This window comes from Aquarana catesbeiana, linkage group LG05 (genome assembly GCF_042186555.1).
Source record: "Aquarana catesbeiana isolate 2022-GZ linkage group LG05, ASM4218655v1, whole genome shotgun sequence".
Classification (NCBI taxonomy): Eukaryota; Metazoa; Chordata; class Amphibia; order Anura; family Ranidae; genus Aquarana; species Aquarana catesbeiana.
In genome coordinates this window covers 363,796,920-363,818,943 of record NC_133328.1, presented here as the reverse complement: position 1 = coordinate 363,818,943, position 22,024 = coordinate 363,796,920, and the positions used below count along the sequence as shown (strand labels likewise).

Sequence of the window (22,024 nt, the reverse complement as noted above, 5' to 3'; positions counted from 1 at the left end):
AATCCTAACACACTTTCTGTCCTAGGCTAACAACACTGTTCTTTCATAGATACAGTACGAAGAGTGAGTGTTGTCACCCTGGACAGGATGTGTTACTGGCAGGACCACCAAGTGAAAATTAAGGAGAAAACAACTGGTGAGCCATACAGTATCTATTTTAATGGTGTATTTGTAACTGTTCACCTGCTTTCGGCTTTAATAGTAAATTATTTATATATAAGTAAAAATAAAATGAAGGATTTGGTTTTCATCATCCAGTACTGCAATTGATATTTACTAGTTTATAGGCTTATCCTCATTTGCTCTGTGTTACTAATAAATTGGAAGGAGAAAACGATTGGAAAATTGATAAAATCCTTACCTCTGAACCACTTAGCTTGTCACAAGTTTCTCGCATCCAATCTTGAGGTGCTATAACAGACAAAAGATTATATGAATACTGTTTTCTACAGGTTTAAGATTGAATTCTATATTATTGTACTCTAAACCATACAGAAAGCTAAGTTACCTACATTAACCAACTTTGTTTTTTAAACTAAATTGTGACTTAAATTACACAAGATTGTGCATATTATCATTCTAAAATACAACCGTTAAAAGTTTTGAGAATGACACATATTATATTTCACAAAATCTGCTGCATCTGTGTTTTTAGATCTTTTTGTCAGATGTTACTATGGTTTACTGGTTTTTAAAGGCTTTTATTCAGTCAGTTTTTGCAGTGTGGACCCTTCTTTTTCAAGAACTCTGCAACTCACCCTGGCATGCTGTCAATCAATTTCTGGGCCACATCCTGACTAATGGCAGCCCATTCTTGCATAATCAATGCTTGGAGATTGTCAGAATTTGTGTTGTTTTTTTTTGTTCACCTGCCTTTTGAGGATTGACCACAAGTTCTTGATGGGATTAAGATCTGGGAAGTTTCCTGGCCATGGACCCACAATTTCGATATTTTGTTCCCCAAGCCACTTGGTTATCACTTTTGCCTTATGGCATGGTGCTCCATCACGCTGGAAAAGGCATTATTCATAACCAAACTGTTCTTAGATGGTTGGGAGTAGTTGCTCTCGGGGGATGTTTTTGTACCATTCTTTATTCATGGCTGTGTGTCTCAGGATGCTTTACTGTTGGCATGACACAGGACTGATAGTTCACCTTTTCTTCTCCGGACTACGTTTTTTTTCAGATGCCCCAAATCTGAAAGGGGATTCATCAGAGAAAATTACTTTACCCCAGTCCTCAGCAGTCCAATTCCTATACCTTTTGCAGAATATCAGTCTGTCCCTGATTTTTTTCCTGGAGAGAAGTGGCTTCTTTGCTGCCCTTCTTGACACCAGGCCATCCTCCAAATATCTTCGCCTTACTGTGCATGCAGATGCCCTCACACCTGTCTGCTGCCATTCCTGAGCAAGCCCTGGAAGGAGATGGTCCTGGCACTTGCTGGACTTTCTTGGGCACCCTGAAGCCTTCACAAATGCAGTGGAAATGTTTTTTTTGCAATTGCAATTCATCCGATCACTCTTTATAACATTCTGGAGTATATGCAAATTGCCATGATAAAAACGGAGGCAGCAGACTTTGTGAAAATTAATATTTGTGTCATTCTCAAAACTTTTGGCCACAGCTGTACATGTATTTTGTTCTGCCCCATCAACAGTGGCAGCTGGTGCTCCATTTTTATTTTGGGGGGGGGGCAGCAAAGAAACCCGCCCCCCTCACTCCCACCCCCCAACTTCGGCGGCTCTCCCCCTGCATCTCCTACCGAGTCCCGGCGGTCGCTTCACCTCGCGGCCAATCGAGTCTTAGGACTCCCGACCAATCGGGTCTTAGGCCCTGCTTCCTGATTGGCCGGGAGGAGAAGCAGGAAGACTTTAGCGAATATTAATTCGCTAATGTCACACAAGTGGGTGGGCTCAGGGTGCAGTGTTCTGCGCCCCGAGCCCACCCTTTTTGAAGCCAATTAGAGCCTCAGGCTCTAAGCATGTGCTTCAAAAGAAAAAACCCTATTGAAATCTATGCAACCAGCATGGAGATTAGGGGTCGGGCCCATGGATTGGGGGGGCCGTGAATCTGCACCTCTTATGAGCGGCCTCCACTGCCCACCATCATGTAAGAACTGCATTAGGCTGTTTTTGTTTTGTAGTATGCTGACATCTAGTGGCGGTTTTGGGCCATTACAACTTGTTTACTAATGTGATTTTGGTATCTTCCTCTGCCCTCAGTCCTCCCTCCTGTTTAGGGCTAGTTAGTTAAACCCTTCCCATTTCCTCCATGTTCCCTCAGTCAGTATTAGTTATTCAGAGAGACAGGGCTTGTCAGTGTCTTCTTACACTTCAAAAGACTGGAAAAACATTCTCTGTACTGCAATTAGCTGAAGTAAAAGCATTGGGTTCAACTTCTGTGTCTTATTGAGGTGTTAAAGTGGTTGTATAATGCTGGCCTTTTTTTTCTTTCCCCCCCAAGGTAAAGTCATAATGTGCTAGTATGCATCGCATACTAGCACATTATGTGAAACTTGCCTTAGCACGAAGCTGTTCCAGCACCGCGATGTCAGTGCTGCAGCCACTTCCATCTTCACCTGTCTTGCTTCAATGGGAGCCGCCATTCAGGGCACAGGGCTTGGAACGGCACGGGTGGCTGTTCCTTCAGAGCATATGTGCCAGTGATGTCATTGGCTGCATATAATGTAAATATCTCCTAAACGGTGCACGTTTAGGAGATACTTACACTACCTATAGGTAAGCCTTATTATAGGCTTACCTATAGATAAAAGTCAGAAAAGGAAGTTTACTTCCTCTTTAAGCTGGTACCAAGTCAGTGAGTGACCATACTGTGTGGATGGACTGGGTCTGAGGACGTACATGCATAAAGCAGCATTTGAAAAGAACATAGTTAATATATTATCTATTTTTATGCAAAATTAAACAGTATTTTCATGTTTACACTGAATAAGGCTAGGTTCACATCTCTTTGGCTGGGGAATGCATGCAAATTTGGAAGTGTCACTACCCCTAGAAAAGCGCTGCACTTTAGCAGTTGCATGGATACCTATGGCACGTTTCCGCACGCTACACACAGCGCTGCAGTTTTCTGATGAATGGGCTGCCATACCCACAACATGCTCATGCAAATATGCTTGAACATATCTGAATAGAGCCTAACACGCCTCTTAACATTGAAATTTGAAAACAAATTCCTAAAGTTAGTGTATGGATCTTGAGCATATGGAAGAAGTGGGTGCTGATTTACACAAACTGAAATTACACAGTGTTGTCTGCAGCAGCCAGTCATGTTCCATTGGTCAATTCCTTGAGAACACTTATGCCGCATACACACGGTCGGATTTTCCAACGGGAAATGTTCGATGGGAGTTTGTTGTCGGAAATTCTGACCGTGTGTAGGCTCCATCGGGCATTTTCCGTCGGAATTTCTGACAAGCAAAATTTGAGATCTGGATCTCAAATTTTCCTACAACAAAATCCGTTGTCATAAATTCCGATCGTGTGTACACAATTCGGACGCACAAAGTTCCACGCATGCTCGGAATCAAGCAGAAGAGCTGCACTGGCTATTGAACTTAATTTTTCTCGGCCCGTCGTATGTGTTGTACGCCACCGCGTTCTTGGCGATCGGAATTTCCAACAAGATTTGTGTGACCGTGTGTATGCAAGACAAGATTGAGCCAACATCCTTTGGAAAAAAAAACATGGATTTTGTTGTCGGAATGTGCGATCGTGTGTACGCGGCATTAGAAAGAAAGCTAGCATCTATTTTAGGTTCTAAGGAGTGCCCCTTCTTTCTCCCTTTCCTCTAGATTCTATACATAAGGTCCTAGAGATTTGCTATCTCTACTTTCTGCAACGTAATCAATGAACAAACTGGATCATAACCAAAGTCACCCATCGTTATCAACAATAACCATTTTTTAAAATAATTATTTCCAACTGAAACTGGAGCTTTGACACTTGATTGAATTCACAAAGCTAAAATGCTTGTGTTATATGCGGTGGTTTCAGCTCTCATTCACTATCATTGAGAAGAATTAAAATTATTATGGCAACTCCTTATTAGAACTTATAACTTAATAAATTGAAGCTGGTGTGTCATGAATAACAAAATTGTCTATGTGGCTGATCACCAAAGAAAATATTTCTCATGGGCATAATATTGTGATAAAGTGCTGCCTATACATTCTTTCAAAATACCAAATTCAGATATACTTGACACACTCATCAAATACCTATATTATTCAAGGGGTAATCATGCTTTTAATAACAGAAAGCACTAAGCTTATGATTTGTTATAAGTTTGGCAGCAAGAAGTAGACAAAGCAGACTTACTATAGGAAGTGTAATGCAAAAGTAGCCAGGCAGTATTGGACTTTTAGCCACCCTGGCGGTATAATTATGTCAGATTTTTATGTCTCAAAGTGGTACATTGTTTTGCATGGAAATTTTATATCGTAGGCCTGTAATTCTTAGTAATAACACACTTAAATCTGTCCAAACAAGAGTCTAGTAGACATCTCGGGTATGATAAAGTTTGAAACGCAAAATCATAAAAATATAATATAATAGATAACTATAAATAATTATAAAAAATAATAATATAATAATAATAAAATGAATTTCCTCACGATTCACTATCGCTCAGTTCTGCAAGTGTTCTAATTTACTATCGCTGTTTTCTAGCTGGTCTAAAACCACTTTTGACATAAAGGGACACTTTTTGGTTGCCATGGACAATCTCAAGTTTCCAGGCAGAAAGAACAGTATATATATTATAAAACTGCATGCAGGGCACTGGACAAAGCACTAGGGACATAGGGATGTGATGTGAAATGATTTGATACAGTAATGTAATCTGTAAGGGCACTGATGAGGCGGCACTTATGGGCACTGATGAGGTGGCACTGATGAGGAGTCACTAATATGCCACACCTATGGGCACTGATAGGTGGCACTGATATGTGGTATTGATGAGCACTGATAGGTGGCACTGATGGGCACTGTTAGATGGCATTGATGGGTACTAATAGGCGGCACTGGTGGGCACTGATAGGTGGCAGTGGCGGGCACTGAGAGGCGGCACTGGTGGGCATGGATAGGCGGCATGGATAGGCGGTACAGATGGGCATTGATGGGTGGCACTGATGGGCGACACTGATGGGCATTGATGGACAGCAGTGATGGGCAGCACTGATAGGCGGCACTAATTGCAAGCACTAACTGGCATGGCTAATGGGCACTGATTTGTGGCACTTGTAGGCAGTGTGGGCACTGATTGCTGCCACTGGTGGGCTCTGATCACTGGCATTGGTGGGCACTGTATGCTGGCATTGGTGGGCATGGCATTTTATTTTTTTGTGGCACTTTATTTATATCTTGAAATCAGGGCACTGATGATCAGTGCCCTGATTACTTCCCTAGCTGTCCCCCTGTGAGGAGATGCCGCCGATCGGCTCTCCTCGCACTCTGTCAGTGTGAGGCAAGAAGAGCCGATTTCCGTCATCTCCGTGTTTACATGTGACCGAATTGAACACAGCCGATCACATGGTTAAAGAGCCGCGGACGCGGATCTTTACACAGATCGGTGTCGCACCGCATCCTAGTAACAGGGTGCGGCCGCGATCGCCGCGATCGCCGCGGAGGCGCCCCCGCGGGCGCGCGAGAGCGGCCGTTCTGTGCCGCTGTCATATGACGGTGGCCCAGAACAAGAGCTGCACCGCCCCGCTGTCATATGACGGTGGGCGGGCGGCAACTGGTTAAAACATAGCAAATTGCTGGCAGTTGTCATCTAATCCAAAACTCATATGTAACTTATAAGTGAGCTGAATCATTCACTGGCTTCCTATATCTTTCATGGAATACAGTCATGCACTTCCCCAATAGAGTTCCTAGCTCTGCCCTCCCACTATAAAGAGTATGTCTGCTTAAAGCAGTGGTTCTCAACTCCTGTCTTCAGGACCCACTAACAGGCCAGATTTTAGGTATTACCCTGGAGAGACGTAGACCAGAATACTGCAATCACTGAGCAGCAAATTATATCACCTGTGATGTATTTGAGACATCTTACAAACCTGGCCTGTTAGTGGGTCTTGAGGACAGGAGTTGAAAACCACTGGCTTAAAGTGAACCTGACCTGACTTGAATTGCCTTGGTAACATTGATACCGAAGTGCACACTCTCTAAGTACCAATGTCAGCATTCAAACTGATACCTGTGTCCTAAAAAAGCACCTTGAATCTTAGATCCAGGCTGCTCATGGGACCTCAACGTTGCTTAAGCATAGCTCGCAACTGTCCCTGATTTCGAGGGACTGCCCCTAATTTGGAACAAAGTCTCTCTTTCTCTCTTTACTCCTAATTTGTCCCTCATTTTGGTCTGATCTATATAGTTGTATATAAAATGCACTTTTTATCTTTTTCAGTGCTAAACCTTTCATCCAATTTATAAATGGCTGCATTTGTAAATTTCAAAAGCCAGTATAAAGGAACAGTAGTGGTAAAAAAAAGCACTTGTGGGCTTAACTAATCATTTTTTTGTATAATTCTCCTTTAAGGGGGCATGGCAGGAGTGTATCCTATGCCTACATACTTTTGCTAATAGGTGTCCCTTGTTCCCATCTCAAAAGGTTGGGAGGTATGCTTAAGTAGTGTGCTGTAGAAGCTCTCACTTTTGATACTTGAATGACAGGGCGTGTAGCTTGGCATTGGGAGAGGGCATGGCCTAATAACAACTTGGGCAGAAGCTGAGGCTTTATGTAAATTCTGGGTGTAGGATCCAAAGGTGTTCCAAAAGGTACACAGGGCTCAGTTAGAAGACAACAGAACAGTAATGCCCTGTACACACGGTCGGACATTGATCAGACATTCCGACAACAAAATCCATGGATTTTTTCGGACGGATGTTGGCTCAAACTTGTCTTGCATACACACGGTCACACAAAGTTAAAGGTGATGCTGCTCTACAAGCTCTGCGGACAATGGTTTAGAAAATTATCCACCCTTGATGAAGATCAGGTACAGACTGTGCGCAAGTCTGTATGAACAAGAAAATCCCAGACTGCTGCACTCTGAAAAACGATCATCTTTATGAATGCTAACGCGTATCACATACAAAGATGCTTACTCATAGCTGTAAGTAGTAAGCATCTTTGTATGTGAAACGCGTTAGCTATTGCTTTCTCCTGTCTGTGCGGATGACTTTTGTTGTTTTCATCATGGAATAAAGATGGAATAAAGATGATCGTTTTTCAGAGTGCAGCAGTCCAGGATTTTCTTGTTCATACGGTCACACAAAGTTGTCGGAAAATCCGATCGTTCTGAACGCGGTGACGTAAAACACGTACGTCGGGACTATAAACGGGGCAGTAGCCAATAGCTTTCATCTCTTAATTTATTCTGAGCATGCGTGGCACTTTGTGCGTCAGATTTGTGTACACACGATCGGAATTTCCGACAACAAGGTCCTATCACACATTTTCCGTCGGAAAATCCGACCGTGTGTACAGGGCATTAGTGGTGTGAAATCTCCCCAACAGTAATACAGACAGCTAGGGACAAATTTACCATTTGGCATAGAAGGCATGTGCCTAGAGGTGGCAGTGGCAAAGGCAGTATAAATATAGTTTCATATACTGTAAGCTAATTCACATATTGTTACAATTTCTAAGCAAGGTTTGGACCATTAAAACATTGGATGAAGTTCCGCTTTAAAGTATAACTAAAGGCAGAACTTGTTTTTTTAGTTTTGGACAGAGTGGAAAGGGATTAGAACCAATGGTGGATTTCTATTGCTGTCTGTGTCTCCATTAGGGAGATCCACCCTCTTTATTTGTCCTGTTTACCATTATCATTGAAAGTGAAAGTAAAAGAAAATTCCAAATTTTGGGCTGTTGCCAGAAAAGTAAAAGAGGGGAAATCTTTCAATGGGAACACTAGTTCCTCTCACTTCCTGTTTTGGCTATGGGACAGGAAGTGAAGGTGAATCTCCCCAATGGGACACAGTCCCCCCCCCCCCCCATTACTCTATCCAAAATGAGAAAATGTTTTGCCTATAGATCTACTTAAGCTCACCGTGGTAAATCCTGATAAATAGCTGACATTTTAACTTGCTAAAGAAAGCATACATACCTTTCAAGGTATTGTATTTTGTCATATAACACCAAATACAGATGAGTAAAAGCACAGCCAGTGTTACAATGAGAACAGAGATAAGGATAATCATCTCTGCCGCTGTAAAATAAGGAGAAACAAAGGTGTTTATTATTAAAAATAGACTTGATTATATTTTTCTATAATCATATAGATGTGGTGTATAGACTACGTAGAACCTCCATGTGTTCCATTTATTTGTGTTTCTATACATACAGTATCTGTGAAGGGGGTAACATAAACATCTACAACATATTTGTAATACAAATATATGGGAATGCAAAGCTCACCATTAGAGACCTTTTTATGATGGAAGGATGACACTTAACACTATAAAAACCACACAATCTCACAATTGTAAATCAATGTCATGCATGCTTTGTACATTTTCTTATCAATACAGGACACACCCTTACAAGTATTTTTGAGATGATCACAAACAGCATCAGATATATTGGTGCCAGGTTCAATCTCTTGAAGTCCGAACTCAGAACAGCTGTGAAATCACAAAAAACAGGCTTTACTATAAAGATTGCTATTATTATAATTCTTGGCATACAATAACATTAATTTTGAGAATTCATTCTGGACAAAACTTTTTCTAGAATGGAGGAGTATCTCTAATTGGTTTTTATTACTGTCTGTAACTTCATTGGGGAGATTTCTCACCACTTCCTGATCCAGTGAAACAACTGGAAGTGAAAGAAAACCCTTCTTAATATAGTCACAGACAGCAGCAAAAGCTTCACAGATGGTCTAACCCAGGGGTCGGGTCATGAACACGTCCCTACTTTGCGGTCCTTGCCCTCAGACTCCGCCGCTCTCATCCTCACAGCAGAGCTGAGAACGGGAGGCAGAACAGTTCTGGATGGAAGGTGGGAGCTGCCCCAGTTAAGCATTCAATTTAACGAGCGGGTGATTGGCTTCTAGGATGCAGGGCGGTCCTAGCAAGCAATCACCAGCTTGTTAATATGATTAGTTAACTCTGGCAGCTCCTGCTCCCATTCCCGCTTTTCATCCAGAACTCTGCTGCCTGGCTCTCCGCTCTGCTGAACATCTGTGTAAGGTAGGAGAGTTAAGCTTGGAGCTAGGACACTGCTGTGGGTGATTGGGTGATTTGAAGGGGGCAGATGACTCTATGGGGGGGGGGGGGACTGCTTGGGGGGGTAGTGGACAGTACTGTGAGGGAAGCTGACAGAAGACACTGCTTGGGGGGGGGGGGGGGCACAGGACACTACTGGGGGGGCAAAGAAAACTACAGTGGGGGGATGTGAAGGGGGCAGAGGACACTACCGTGTGGGGGAAGATGTGAAGAGGGTCAGAGGGACAGAGGACACTACTGTGTGTGTGTGTGTGTGTGTGGGGGGGGGGGGTGATGTGAAGGGGGGTAGAGGAAACTACTTTGGGGAGTGAAGTAAAGGGAGCAGAGAATACTACTGTGGGGGGAGTGGTCTGAAGGGGGGCAGGGGACACTACTGTAACACACTATGGGGTAGATTTACTAAAACTTGTGCACTCAGAAACTGGTGCAACTGTGCATGGTAGCCAATCAGCTTCTAAGTTCAGCTTGTTCACTTAAGCTTCTGCAATAAAACCTGGAAGTCGATTGGTTTCTATGCAGAAGTAAGCCTGATTTTGCATTCGCCAGCTTTAGTAAATAAACCCCTATGCGTTCTTCATTCTGTCTTTTTATTGGGGGCTTGATAGTTTTTTTTTTGTTTTCTTTTTTAAAGGACACTGCATCCCTGTAATCTTTGATCTCTTCCATGTTGTCCAGGTATATCTCCACCTCTCAAAGGTTTCTTACCGCAGGTCTAACTTTTTCCCAAATGATCCAAAACAGGAGCCAAACACGTGTGGCCTGGATTAATAAGGTCTAATAAGGGCTAATAAGGGCTTTTAGTGAGAGAAGTTTTCTTGCTAAAATATATGGCTTGCAAATAATATACTGTATACGTAGTGCAGAGCATTTATTGGGCATTACTTTTTTCAATTAAGATTTAGTTAAGTCAAAATACACTTATTCAGTGCATTCAGTCTAATACAGAAATTTGATAATTGGGTGGGCTTTTCCTTTGAGGTAAACCTGCATTATCCACTAATGTGTATACACTAATATTACTGAAAATTGCATCTTGGTAGGTGTAAGTACTTGTGCTTATCTTTGGAAAGGTTTCCTTGTCCATGGGGAGCACACTGTGTCCTAGGCACAGGCTGTAAAGAGTGCTTCTCTTCAAGGCCACATTGAATAAAATCAATCACCACAGGCATTGGTGTAGCTTCAGGGGTCGCAGGTGTCACAATGGCGACCCCGTCCATACTCCAGGGGGCCCATGTGGTCTCCCTGGCACATTAGGTTTTACGGAACCTGGGCAGAAGTGGAGGCAGCATTTATTAGAACAGATCTCCCATTCCCTTTGCAGCAGCTGAAAAAGCCAGCTTCTCCTCCTCTCCCTCCTGCAAGCATTCAGATCACTCACTGTGTTCATTCTTTTTTTTTTTTTGGCTTATACCAAGGGCTGTATTTTTTTTTTTTTTTTTTTTTTTTTTTTTTTTTTAAACAAGAGCATGTTTATTGATTGTTAGCAATGACAAAATAAAAAAAGGATAGTTAAAAAAGAACAGCAATACATGTATGGAGTACATTCGTTTCACAGATACAGATTGTTCAGAGTACAATAATGCAAAATAAAAAGGGATCAGAGTTCACCTAAGTAATAAAGTTTCCAGATATCATACGCTAAGTGTTATTCTATTCTTCTCTATGTTTCCCATGTCACAGCCACTTTCCCTTTTGGGTCATATATTGAACATTACGAAATGGTCGGTATAATATGAGTACTGTATAAGTCAATGTTACCTTGGTTATATAGTTATTCAATACAGGTTTCGCCGGAGCTGAGCCATCTGTCCCATATTTTGTTATACTTGATAGGGCACCCTCTGTGTCTATATAGTACTTGCTTATATGGCAATGTTTTGTTTATTTCCCCAATCCAAGCTTGGAGTGTGGGGGGGCTAGACCTCATCCAATGTCTGGCAATCACTTTTCTGGCACAGAACAGAGTTTCGTGGAGGAAAGTTGCCAAATACTTTTCGGTTTCGGCGTCTGGCAAGATGCCTAGTAGACACGATTTGGGATCGAGTTGTAGGGGTGAGCCCATGTGATCATACAAAAATTTTATAACCTGTGTCCAATATTGCTGGGTATTTGGGCATTCCCATATTAAATGAACGAAAGAACATGGGCTGGCTGAGCATCCTGGACATTTGGGATCCTGGTCGTGTGAGAATTTGGCTAACCGTGAGGGAGTAAGATAGGCTTTGTGGATAATATATAACTGGGTCAACCGGTCGGAAAGTGTTGGGGATGATTTCTTGACATTCTCCAGTGCTTCCTCCCACTCCGAGTTCTCTATTGGGCCTATGTCCTCTACCCATCTATTTTTAGCACTGTCTATTATTCTTGCTACTGAGGGCGCCCGTATGATACTATAGAGATTGGATGTCAATTTAGCTGGTTCTTCACCTATAATCACTTCAACCATAGGTAGTGTCTGTATGTTGGGAAAACCATCTATGAATTGGGCCCGTAGGGCATGTCTCAACTGCATATAGCTGAATAGCATGTTTTCAGGTAGGTCAAATTCTTCCCTAAGTGCTTGGAAATGTCTTACTCCTAGGGGCGTAAGTACCTGGAATAGGTATGTGATTCCCTTTGCAGCCCACACCTCAGCACCAGGTAGATGCATTAGTTCTTGCAGTTGGCGGTTGTACCATAAAGGTGTATGTGAGTGGTAGAAATCAGCACCTGTTAGTTTAAGCGCAACTTCCCAAACCTTTTTATGCTGGTGTAGCAAAGGGTTCTGAGTCGTATCTATTCTCTTATCTTCCCTGGCTCTGAAAATTGCTTGTAGAGGGGAATCTATATCTTTATTTGACTTCCTACATACTAGAGCTTGGTATCTATCTTTATCTGTTTTATGAAGATGAAATAGATGTGAGATCTGTGCAGCTATGTAGTATGCATGTAAGTCCGGGAGGGCCGCTCCACCACCAGTGGTGGGGTTTTTTAGGGTGTTCCACGCTAGTTTATGTCTATTGGATCCCCATATAAATGAGTTGACTATCTGATCTAGGGCTTTGAAAATTTTTAGGGGAATAAGTAGTGGTGAGTTCCATAGTATATAGAGGAATTTTGGGAGTAGAATCATTTTAAAAAGATTGATTCGCCCCATCACACCCAGTGGGAGTCTGGTCCAGGCTTGTGTTTTGGATTTCAAATATATAAATAATGGCTCTATGTTGTTGGCAATAAATTCCTTGGGTTCTCTAGTAATTGTTACACCCAGGTATTTGATTGAAGCTACTCTAAGTAGTGGGAGAGAGGCTGATTGTCGCGTGGGTGGCGTAAGATCTAGGGGCATAATTTGCGACTTGGACCAATTCATACTTAGTCCGGAATGTTTCCCGAACTCCTCTATTGTCTTCAGGGCTGCCTGGAGGGACGGGCCAGTATCCTCAAGATATAAAAGCATGTCATCAGCGTAGAGGCTCACCGTCTCTACCAGGTTACCAGCCCTGAGTCCTCTAATTCCTGGGTGCATCCTGAGAGAAATGGCCAGGGGCTCAACAGCTAGGGCATATAAAAGTGGGGATAGTGGGCATCCCTGGCGGGTGCCACGTTCCAGCGGGAAGGGGTCAGATATCGTTCCGTTCACTAACACACTAGCCTCTGGTGAGAAATACAGTATTTGTACCCATTTGATAAACCTGGGTCCAAACCCAAATCTTTTGAGGCACTCCCATAGATACTCCCATTCCACGGAGTCAAATGCCTTGGCGGCGTCCAGCGCCACCACTGCACGATCGCCCGTGTTTTCATGAGTTGCTTGGATGTTCATATATAACCGACGCAGGTTCATGGCCGTATTTTTTCCAGGCATAAATCCCGACTGGTCAGGGTGAATGATGGAGAGAATAATTTGATTAAGTCTAATGGCCAAAATTTTTGCTAGAATTTTAATATCAGCTTGGAGCAGCGATATTGGGCGATATGATTCCGGATAGTGGGGGTTCTTCCCTGGTTTGGGGATCACTATGATTATTGCCCGTCGGAGGGATTCAGGCAGGGAGCCAGATTCAAAGATGTGGTTGTACAGCGTGAGCAGCTCAGGGACAAGTATCTCAGAGTATTCGGCATAAAAATCTAGAGGTATGCCGTCTTGACCTGGTGCTTTCGCTGGGGCTAGGGACGAGATTGCAATTGCAATCTCATCCGCAGTGATAGGTGCCTCCATTTCTGTCATCTGGGGTTCCGAGATCTGGGGGAATGGTATATCATGAAGGAATGTTTGTGTCTCCTGCCTGGTGACATTTACTTTAGAGGAGTAGAGGTCAGCATAGTATGTTCGGAATGCTGATGCTACCAAAGTGGGGTCTGTCAGGGGAGCATTATGTGAGTCTAGCAAGGACACCACCACTGGTGGGTTGGTGTCCTGATGGGCCAGGTATGCTAATAGTTTACCCGCTCTTTCACCTAATTCAAATATCCGTTGTTTTGAGAAAAAAAGTTTTTGCTTTGCCTTCTCAAAGTGTAGCTGGTTCAGAGTTCGAGTGTGTAGTTTAAGTATTGACACCGTTGCCGGTGTGGGGTCTAAGTTGAATTCTTTGGTTGCTATTTCCACTTTTTCAGAGGCAGTGTGAAGTGCAGCCTTGGATGAAGCCTTCAGTCTATTTATGCGTGAGGAGAGGATTGTACGGACGTGTAGTTTAAATGTCTCCCAGACCACGTCCGCCGAGGCGGTGTCTCTGTTGTGGTTGAAAAAGTATTGCCACTCCTCCTGGATATCCCCCCGATCACTCAGGGCAGACAGCCAGAAGGGATGGAGGCGCCATGTGCGGGGTACAGTTTGTGGGGTAAGGCGTAGGGTAGCCCAGCAGGGAGCGTGGTCTGATAGAGATCTGGTGTGGTACCCTGAGTCCACCAAGAGGGGAAGGAGCAGTTTTGAGGTTAATATGAGATCAATACGGGACATAGTGGAATGTGTCGCTGAAAAGCAAGAAAAGGCCTGGGTATGTGGGTATTTCGATCTCCAAGTGTCTATTAAGGAGAATTCGGATATTAGTCTCGCAAATCTAGTGCTGTCTGAGGTTTGAGTGCCCTGGGAAGATTGTAATCTATCTCTGGTGGGGTTAAGAACTGTGTTAAAATCTCCTAGCCAGATAGCAGGAATATCAGGGTGCTGTGACATATACAGTAGACCTTCTGTGACTATGGCTGAGTTGTAAGGCGGGGGTATGTAAACAGCAAGAATCAAATATTGTGAACCACTGATAGTGCAGTGTAGGAAGATGAACCTGCCCTGAGGATCCGTCCGCACTGAAATTATGCCAAATGGGGTAGTTTTAGCAATAAGTATAGAAACTCCTCGGGAGTAGGAGGAGTGTGTAGCATGGTATGCCCACCCTATCCACGGGCGCTTCAAAGCCACTTGTAGTTGGCCTGTTATGTGCGTTTCAGTTAGCACAGTTATATCCGCCCGGTAAGACTTGAGGCAATCAAAGATTGCCATGCGCTTGATTTTGTCCCGGATTCCCCGGACGTTCCATGTTAGGAACTTTACATTAGTCATATGTGTCGTAGGGTTGCGTATATAAGTGCGGTTGGATACTCCTTCCCAGGACAGGTCCAGCCCCAACATACATCATTTCACGCTCTGTAGGCAAACTCAAAGTCAGGTGATACCATAAACAATCAGTGCTATTATAATCCAACATGACCAAATACATGCTCTGTGAACTTGTATATAACATTTCCCGTTCCCTCCTCCCTGCTCTCAGCCTCCCAAACTTGGCTGGAGCATAGAACCCATAACCTGAGCAAGCACTAGTGGGCACCGTGGCACCCAGAGGTTCGCTCTAACTGTATTGACACCGGCTAGAGCCTATTTGACTATGCCGGTGCCAATATGCCACACCAGTGGTAGGGGCGAATATTTCGCTGGTTGATAGTCCAGCAACGGACTTTTAGACGGTATGTCTATGGAACACTTGTTAGAAGTATGTATTCCATTTTAACGCCCATATGTGGTATATAGTAAAAAGTAACGTTTTCCCCATAAAACACACAATGCAGAACGTAGCTTTTAAGTTGAACTGGTGAACCCGTGTCCCTCTCTCTCGTCATTCCGGGTGCAGACATGGTTGTGATCAGTGTTTAGAGGCCTAAATGGCCAGCCAAAGAGACCATGTGGGGGAATATAGTCTCCTCCTTTAATGCGACAAAGTCCTGAGGGCCCAGATTAGGATGAGTATGCCTCCAATCAGGGTGGCACAAAAATATATATTGGGGTTCAGAGAATGTGTTCTGAGTCGGGTTTGCAGAAACAAGACTCCCCAGCGTTAACTGTACAATGTGTGTTGTGAGGCCTGTACCTGGGAGACGCCCCGCGGGGCCCCGTCACTGTAGGAAATCATCAAGTGATATTGGGCCTCTTTCAGTAAAGCCAAAGGCTTTAATTAGGGTACTGTGTATATGGTAAACAACGTCGGGGTATGTGGTATGTGGGGGCACAAAGTCTCACCCAGTCCTCTGTAGGCGGAGGTATCTTCTTTAGGCTGGTCTGTTCCTTTCTGCATCCCGCCGGTCGATCCATTCCGATGCAAGTGTTGGATCATCAAAGAAATATGCACGGTCTTCTCCCACCACGCGTAACCGGGCTGGAAACAACATGGCGTATTTGATGTGGTGTACTCGCAGGCGTCGTTTGACCTCCATGAATCTGGAGCGTTGCTTCTGCACTTCCGCAGAAAAGTCGGGGAATGCTGCAACAGTTCCTGTCTGGAACGGAATATTGCCTTTGATTCTGGCCAAGCGAAGGACTGCATCACGGTCTTTGAAATTTAACATCTTCGCGATGAAGGTGCGTGGAGGGGCTCCTTCCGGTGGGCGACGGGCAGGCATGCGATGTGCGCGTTCCACCACGAACGTGGTGGAGAAGGCCTCCCTCCCATAGGTTGTGATGAGGAGCTTTTCTAGAAAGGTAGCTGGGTCAGTACCTTCTGATCCTTCAGGGAGGCCGATGAAGCGCAGGTTAGATCTGCGGGCGCGATTCTCAAGGTCGTCATGTTTCTGCGCCAATATTTGGATTTGTCTCTTAAGATCCTCTTGAGAGTGCTGGAGAGGGTATATGGTGTCCTCTGCCCGGCTAATTCTGGCCTCTGTTTCTGTGACCCGCTCCCGGATTTTAGTCATGTCCTGTCTTATAAGTGAAATGTCCACCTTTACCTCTTCTATTTTAGTAGTAAGTGTGGACTGGCAGAGGGAGATCGCCTCCAGGACTCGCGCTGTGTCAGCCGCCTCATGTTCTGTGTGAGAGGCAGGGTGTGTAGTAGAGGCGGCGCCATCTTGTCCCTCTCCGTCCCCACTGTGTTCATTCTTAACTGAAGCATAGTAAACTATGTCCTCAATCTTCTTTCTCTGCCTCAAAAGTGAGACATCACAAGTCTGTTTAGACCCCTGATATTTCACCAAAGCCCTCCAATAGGCATGATACAAAAAAAAAAATTGTAAAAAATAACAAAAACCATAAAACTGTAAAAAAAAAAAATCAAAATCAAAAACTGCTGACACTGTCCACTGCTTTACTGACACCATTCTTTGCCCTACTAACACCGTCCACTGCTTTACTGACTGACACTGTCAACAGATTACACCCTGGAATCATGTAGGCTACTATCAGATACAAGTACATACCAAATTCTCCATAGCAATCCCATTTCCCAGTTTACTTTAGAAGCAACTACACTTATCGATAAAGCTCTTGAAGATGAGATAATTTCTAAAACAGAAGCGTCCTTTTTTAAGAAAATTTTTTATAAAGTCCCATATTTTTACCACTTGCCTAAAATACATAAGGACCTTAACCACCCTCCAGGCCGCCCGATCGCAGCGGCCATGAATAGCGTCAGTTTTTCAGTCTACATTGATCAATTCCTTCAGCCCCTTGCACAGCATCTTCCCTCGTATATACGTGATGGACCCCATCTATTAGGTATGCTTAAACCCTATACATGGGAACAGAGCTACTGGTGGCTCTTTCTAGCTGTGTCATCTCTGTATACTTCGATACCCCATGATGTAGGAATACTGTCCGTTGAACATTTTTTGGCCAATGACCATTATACCAACCCACGGCAAGCACATTTCATTCTTGAGGCCTTACAGTTCTGCCTCAAGCACAATTATTTTGAATCTAATGGAACCCATTTTTTGCAGATCAATGGCACAGCAATGGGGAATAACTTTGCCCCCAGCTACACCAATCTTACCATGGGATATTGGGAGCACATGTATCTTACTGCCAATCATCCCTTTGCCGCCCATGTGTTCTACTATGGTCAATACATCGACGATATAGTGATCATATGGGACGGCTCTTTTGAAGATATTAATGTCTTTGTACAATATTGCAATCAAAACACCTTGGGCCTATCCTTTACCCATGTTGCCGACCCCAATACCCTAGCTTTCCTGGAATTGGAACTATGTCATGAGAATGGAACTATATATGCAAAAAACTTCATCAAACCGACTGCAGGGAATTCCTTTATACACTATGATAGTTGCCACCATCCAAGATGGGTCAGCATTATTCCGGGCAGCCAATTTTGTCAGCTTCGCAGAAATTGCGCTAGGGACTCCGACTATGATATTCATGGTAAACTTCTTTCACAGAAATTCCTGGATAAAGGTTACCCCATCACACTCGTAGATGAGGCTTTTGAGAAGTATCATAATTTATCTACAGGCTCTCACACACAACCACCACCTGCCGAAAAACAGCCTACGAGATTCATTACAGAATTTCACACCTGATACAAAAAAGTTGAAAAAATTCTTGCCGCACACTGGTCCATACTACTGAAAGATCCCCAATAAAAGACCATAGTCAATACCAGACCCAAAATAGCATACAGAAGATCTAGAAACATAAAAAGTAAAAATGCTCCCAGCAAAATTAAGTCTGCTCAATCCACCTCAGCACCATTGGTCCTGATCCCACTAAAAGGAATGCATCAGTGCAAAAAACCCTTTTGCTTGGCTTGTCAGTTTATTCACCATGGCCAGAAAACATTTACAGTAAAGGGGAAGAATTACACTCTAAAAGAATTCTATAACTGTTCCACGGACTATGTTATATATTGTATTATATGTCCGTGTGGATTGTTTTATGTCGTAAGAACCATTAGAGCCCTCAAGGCATGCTTTGCTGAACACAGGCGCTTTATTGAAAAAGGCCGTGATCACAATAGCATCCCAAAACATTTTTTAACACATCACAACCAATCCACAGTTGATCTCAGGGTGTGGGTCGTTGAGTCCATTCCGGCAATGTTCCCTGCGGCAGAACAATACAAATGTTTGTGCCAGCAGGGAACGTTCTGGATCTATTCCTTGGGTACTTTAACACCAGGAGGGTTAAACGAGGATATCGAGGTACACACAGTGTTGTTAGCCCCCCTCCTTTTTCCTCATAAAGCCATCTGTATGGATACATGTTCTTAATTAGCTATTCGCTTATTGTATACCTAAACCTTGCTAATACATAAACCTGATTAACATCCAAATGTCCCCTCTTTTGTCTTATAGCAGACCCACCCAATCCATATTACAGCTATGAGTGACAGCCATAGTAAGTACAGTAGTATTAAGGCTCATAAGGCTTATAGTTATAATCATAGTCATATTTTATAAGCCTCTGACCCCCCCTATACCTGTCCCTGTCCATGTGTTGGGTGTGCTTTTATGCTTGCGCATGCGTGGGCTTGCACATTTGTGCACACTCATGATGTGCATGCATCTGTATGGTAGTGTAGGGCTAAGTGTGAACATGATCTCTTAATATTAAAATTATAATTAAATATTGACATGTTTTTTAGGGGTTTTTCTAGGGGGATTTTCTGAGGAGTGCCTTTTTTATGCATGTTTTTATGTGTATATATACATTTTTATACATATGTAATATAGTATATGTAGAGAAGTCATTATGTGTATGTATATGTGTGTGTACATATGTATGTATATATGTGTATGTATATACATTTCAGGATAATCTACTTTAGTAGTTGTAATCAGGGGTGAGTCTTGGGAATATGCCTGAATTAATGCTTTCCCTCTCTATGTTTTAGTTCTTATTTTTGGTCGTCCGTTTCATTGTTCTTATTTATTGGTTTTATTGTTCTTATTTATTGGTTTCATTGTTTCATTTTTCTGCTGCTATATTTGTCTATTAGCTAGTAGTTTTATATTTGTTCCCCTAAACATAACTTTCTTACATTTCTGTCCACGCTGGGACCTGTTGACCAACAGCGCCGACATATAAATAGTTCCATTAAGACACTCCCACTCCAGGCCAATAGAAGGAGCTGTAGCTCCGAGCATGTAGCCTACTAGCCTTTTCTCTCCCTCTGTGGAAAGTCCCCCCAGATGTGTTCCTGTGACCCATGACCTCACCTACGACCGTTCCATGCCGGTTCCGGCCATTTCCTGGTGGCCACAGGATGTGCTGATCGACCAGACCACCACACAGCCTCGCGCAGGGACCGGATCCAGACACAGGGACCTCCCCAGGGACTCCACATATACAGATGAGCCTATAATGTTCTTACTTTTTCCAAGTGTGTTTTTATACCTTGCCATTAAAGCTGCTTCTAAACACTGCACTCAGGTGGCGCTTTCTGTGTTCTTCCTTTTGTCTCCTTATACACAGAGCCAGCTCTCTGAGGACAGCAGCCGCCATTGCCTTGCCATTTTTTGACTTTTAAGCCTTGAATTACTGATTTTACTGTGGACTAATGACACATTAGTTGTGATTACTCTGCTTGCACTATATTTGCGCTGACAGTTATTGTTACCTCTTTGACATCGTCAACTGCCCTACTACACTAACCGCTGCCCTACTGACACATCCACTGCTCTACTGACACCATCCATTGCCCTACTGACACTATGCACACACTGTCCACTGCCCTACTGACACTGTCCACTGCTCTACTGACTGACACTGTCCTATTTTAAGGTAGGCTAAGTTTATATTTTTACAGTGACAATTATATTATTATATATTTTTTAAATTTCCTTACTATCTAGTTAGGCCTTGCTAGTTAATTACTAAAAAAAAAAAAAAAAAAAAAAAAAAAAAGGGGGGGTCCGAACCCTGGTAATCTTTGATCTCTTTCATATTGTTCAGGTAGATCTCCATCTCTAAAAGGTTGTCTATCCCGTTTTACAGTGTCTCTGAGGAAAAGGGCTTGCCATGTCATCCTGCGTAGGTAACTCAGTAAACTCAGAGGGGCCGGGCCCTCTGAGTTTCTGGTTTCACCTACAAAGGGTGATAGGACAAGCCCTTTCCCCCAGCGGTTACTCTCTGCCCAGCCCCCCACTCAGCCCAGTACAGCCCATCCCGCCCCACCCTGCTTAACTGCGCACATGCACACAAGGTGGGGGCAGGCAGGCCACACTCTAAGCTGGCGGGTAAAAGTGGTGGGCTTGTCTGTGAATCTTCTTTTACATACAAGCCCAGTCTCTTGGTGTGCAGCGGAAGTGGCAGGTAGTCGTGGGGAGGGGGGCCCAGATCAACTTTTGCATCAGAGCTCACAAGTTTCAAGTTACTCCTCTAACAACAGGGCTTAATGTGAACCTGTGCCTTGTGCAAAGCAAAAGTTCACCTAACTGCCACCCTCCCCAGAAGCATATACTTACTTTTCTTTTCCTCCCATGCTATTCCATTTGGCTGTCAGGAGCGCACAAAGTATGCTCAGTATAAGCTCTAAATGGCATAAGGCCAGTCACCAAGCAATGATGCTATCACATAGAGGTAGGGGGGTGAGTCACATGCCCCTAATACTTGGAAGTAACAGATACTTCTCTTCAATCATGGCAGATGTATTTGCAGGGGAGGGTAGCTATTAGGTGAACCAGTTACTTTTCCCTGCCTTGGACACAGATTTACTTTTAGCAGTTTGAATATTCAGTCTGAAAATATTTTAATTATGCAAGCATACTTATGAAATATTTATTTTGGCCCTTGTGAGCTTGACACTTTGGTGGAGTGTCAGTGATCAGAGCTCACCTTTTGACTAACTGACCTCACATACTCTTGGGGGCATGTTTACTTTTAGCAGTCTAAATGTTCTGTTTGAAATTATTTTAATTATGCAAGCATACTTCTGAAATATTTAATTTGGCCCTTTATATAGTTTTATTTTTTGTGAGCTTGACATTTTGGTGGAATGTCTGTGATCAGAGGTCACCTCTTGACTTCCTGATCTCACATACTCTTGGGTGAGAATAACCCTGTCATATAAAAGAACTCCATGGTAAGAAATGTTCTCTCAAAGTCCTTGTTCACACCACACAGTGCGCATTATTGTGTACATAATGTGTGCGTGCTGCTATGCAGTGTGAATGAGCTGCCGTGCACTGCTTTGTTATAAGTTGCAGTGCTAGTTTTATTTTTCATTCCTTTGTACTTCTGTGTTAATCTATGCTTTATATGCATAGATCTATGCAGCTAATTCCAGTGTGTTGCAGCACCACAAAACACCACAAAACATGCTGTGCAAAAATAGAACCCACCAAAGAAGCCATAGGACATAAGGCAAATGTCCTCATTCTTGCATTGAGCAATGCTGTCCAGCGCAGCTCAACAGGACTGGTAAGAACATACCCAAAGATTTTTCCCTTTTTATTTTTCAAAAATTTTATTGAAAATGAAGGCCAACCCAAACCTGGCATACTTCATTATTTTAAATTGAGAGAGGTTCCAAGAAGGAACTTCATAAAAATAGCAATGCTTGCACTTT

General features: G+C 43.3%; 1 protein-coding gene across 1 annotated transcript in view; it reads right to left on the bottom strand.

Moving 5' to 3' along the window:
* Positions 1-22,024, bottom strand: part of TNFRSF11A (TNF receptor superfamily member 11a) — a 152,451-nt gene that overhangs the window by 18,870 nt on the left and 111,557 nt on the right. Inside the window, exons 6-8 of the mRNA XM_073630913.1 lie at positions 8,572-8,651; positions 8,135-8,236; positions 362-411 (exon numbers count right to left, since the gene is read on the bottom strand). Coding sequence (XP_073487014.1) covers positions 362-411; positions 8,135-8,236; positions 8,572-8,651 — 232 coding nt within the window. The remainder of the gene's footprint in view (positions 1-361; positions 412-8,134; positions 8,237-8,571; positions 8,652-22,024) is intronic.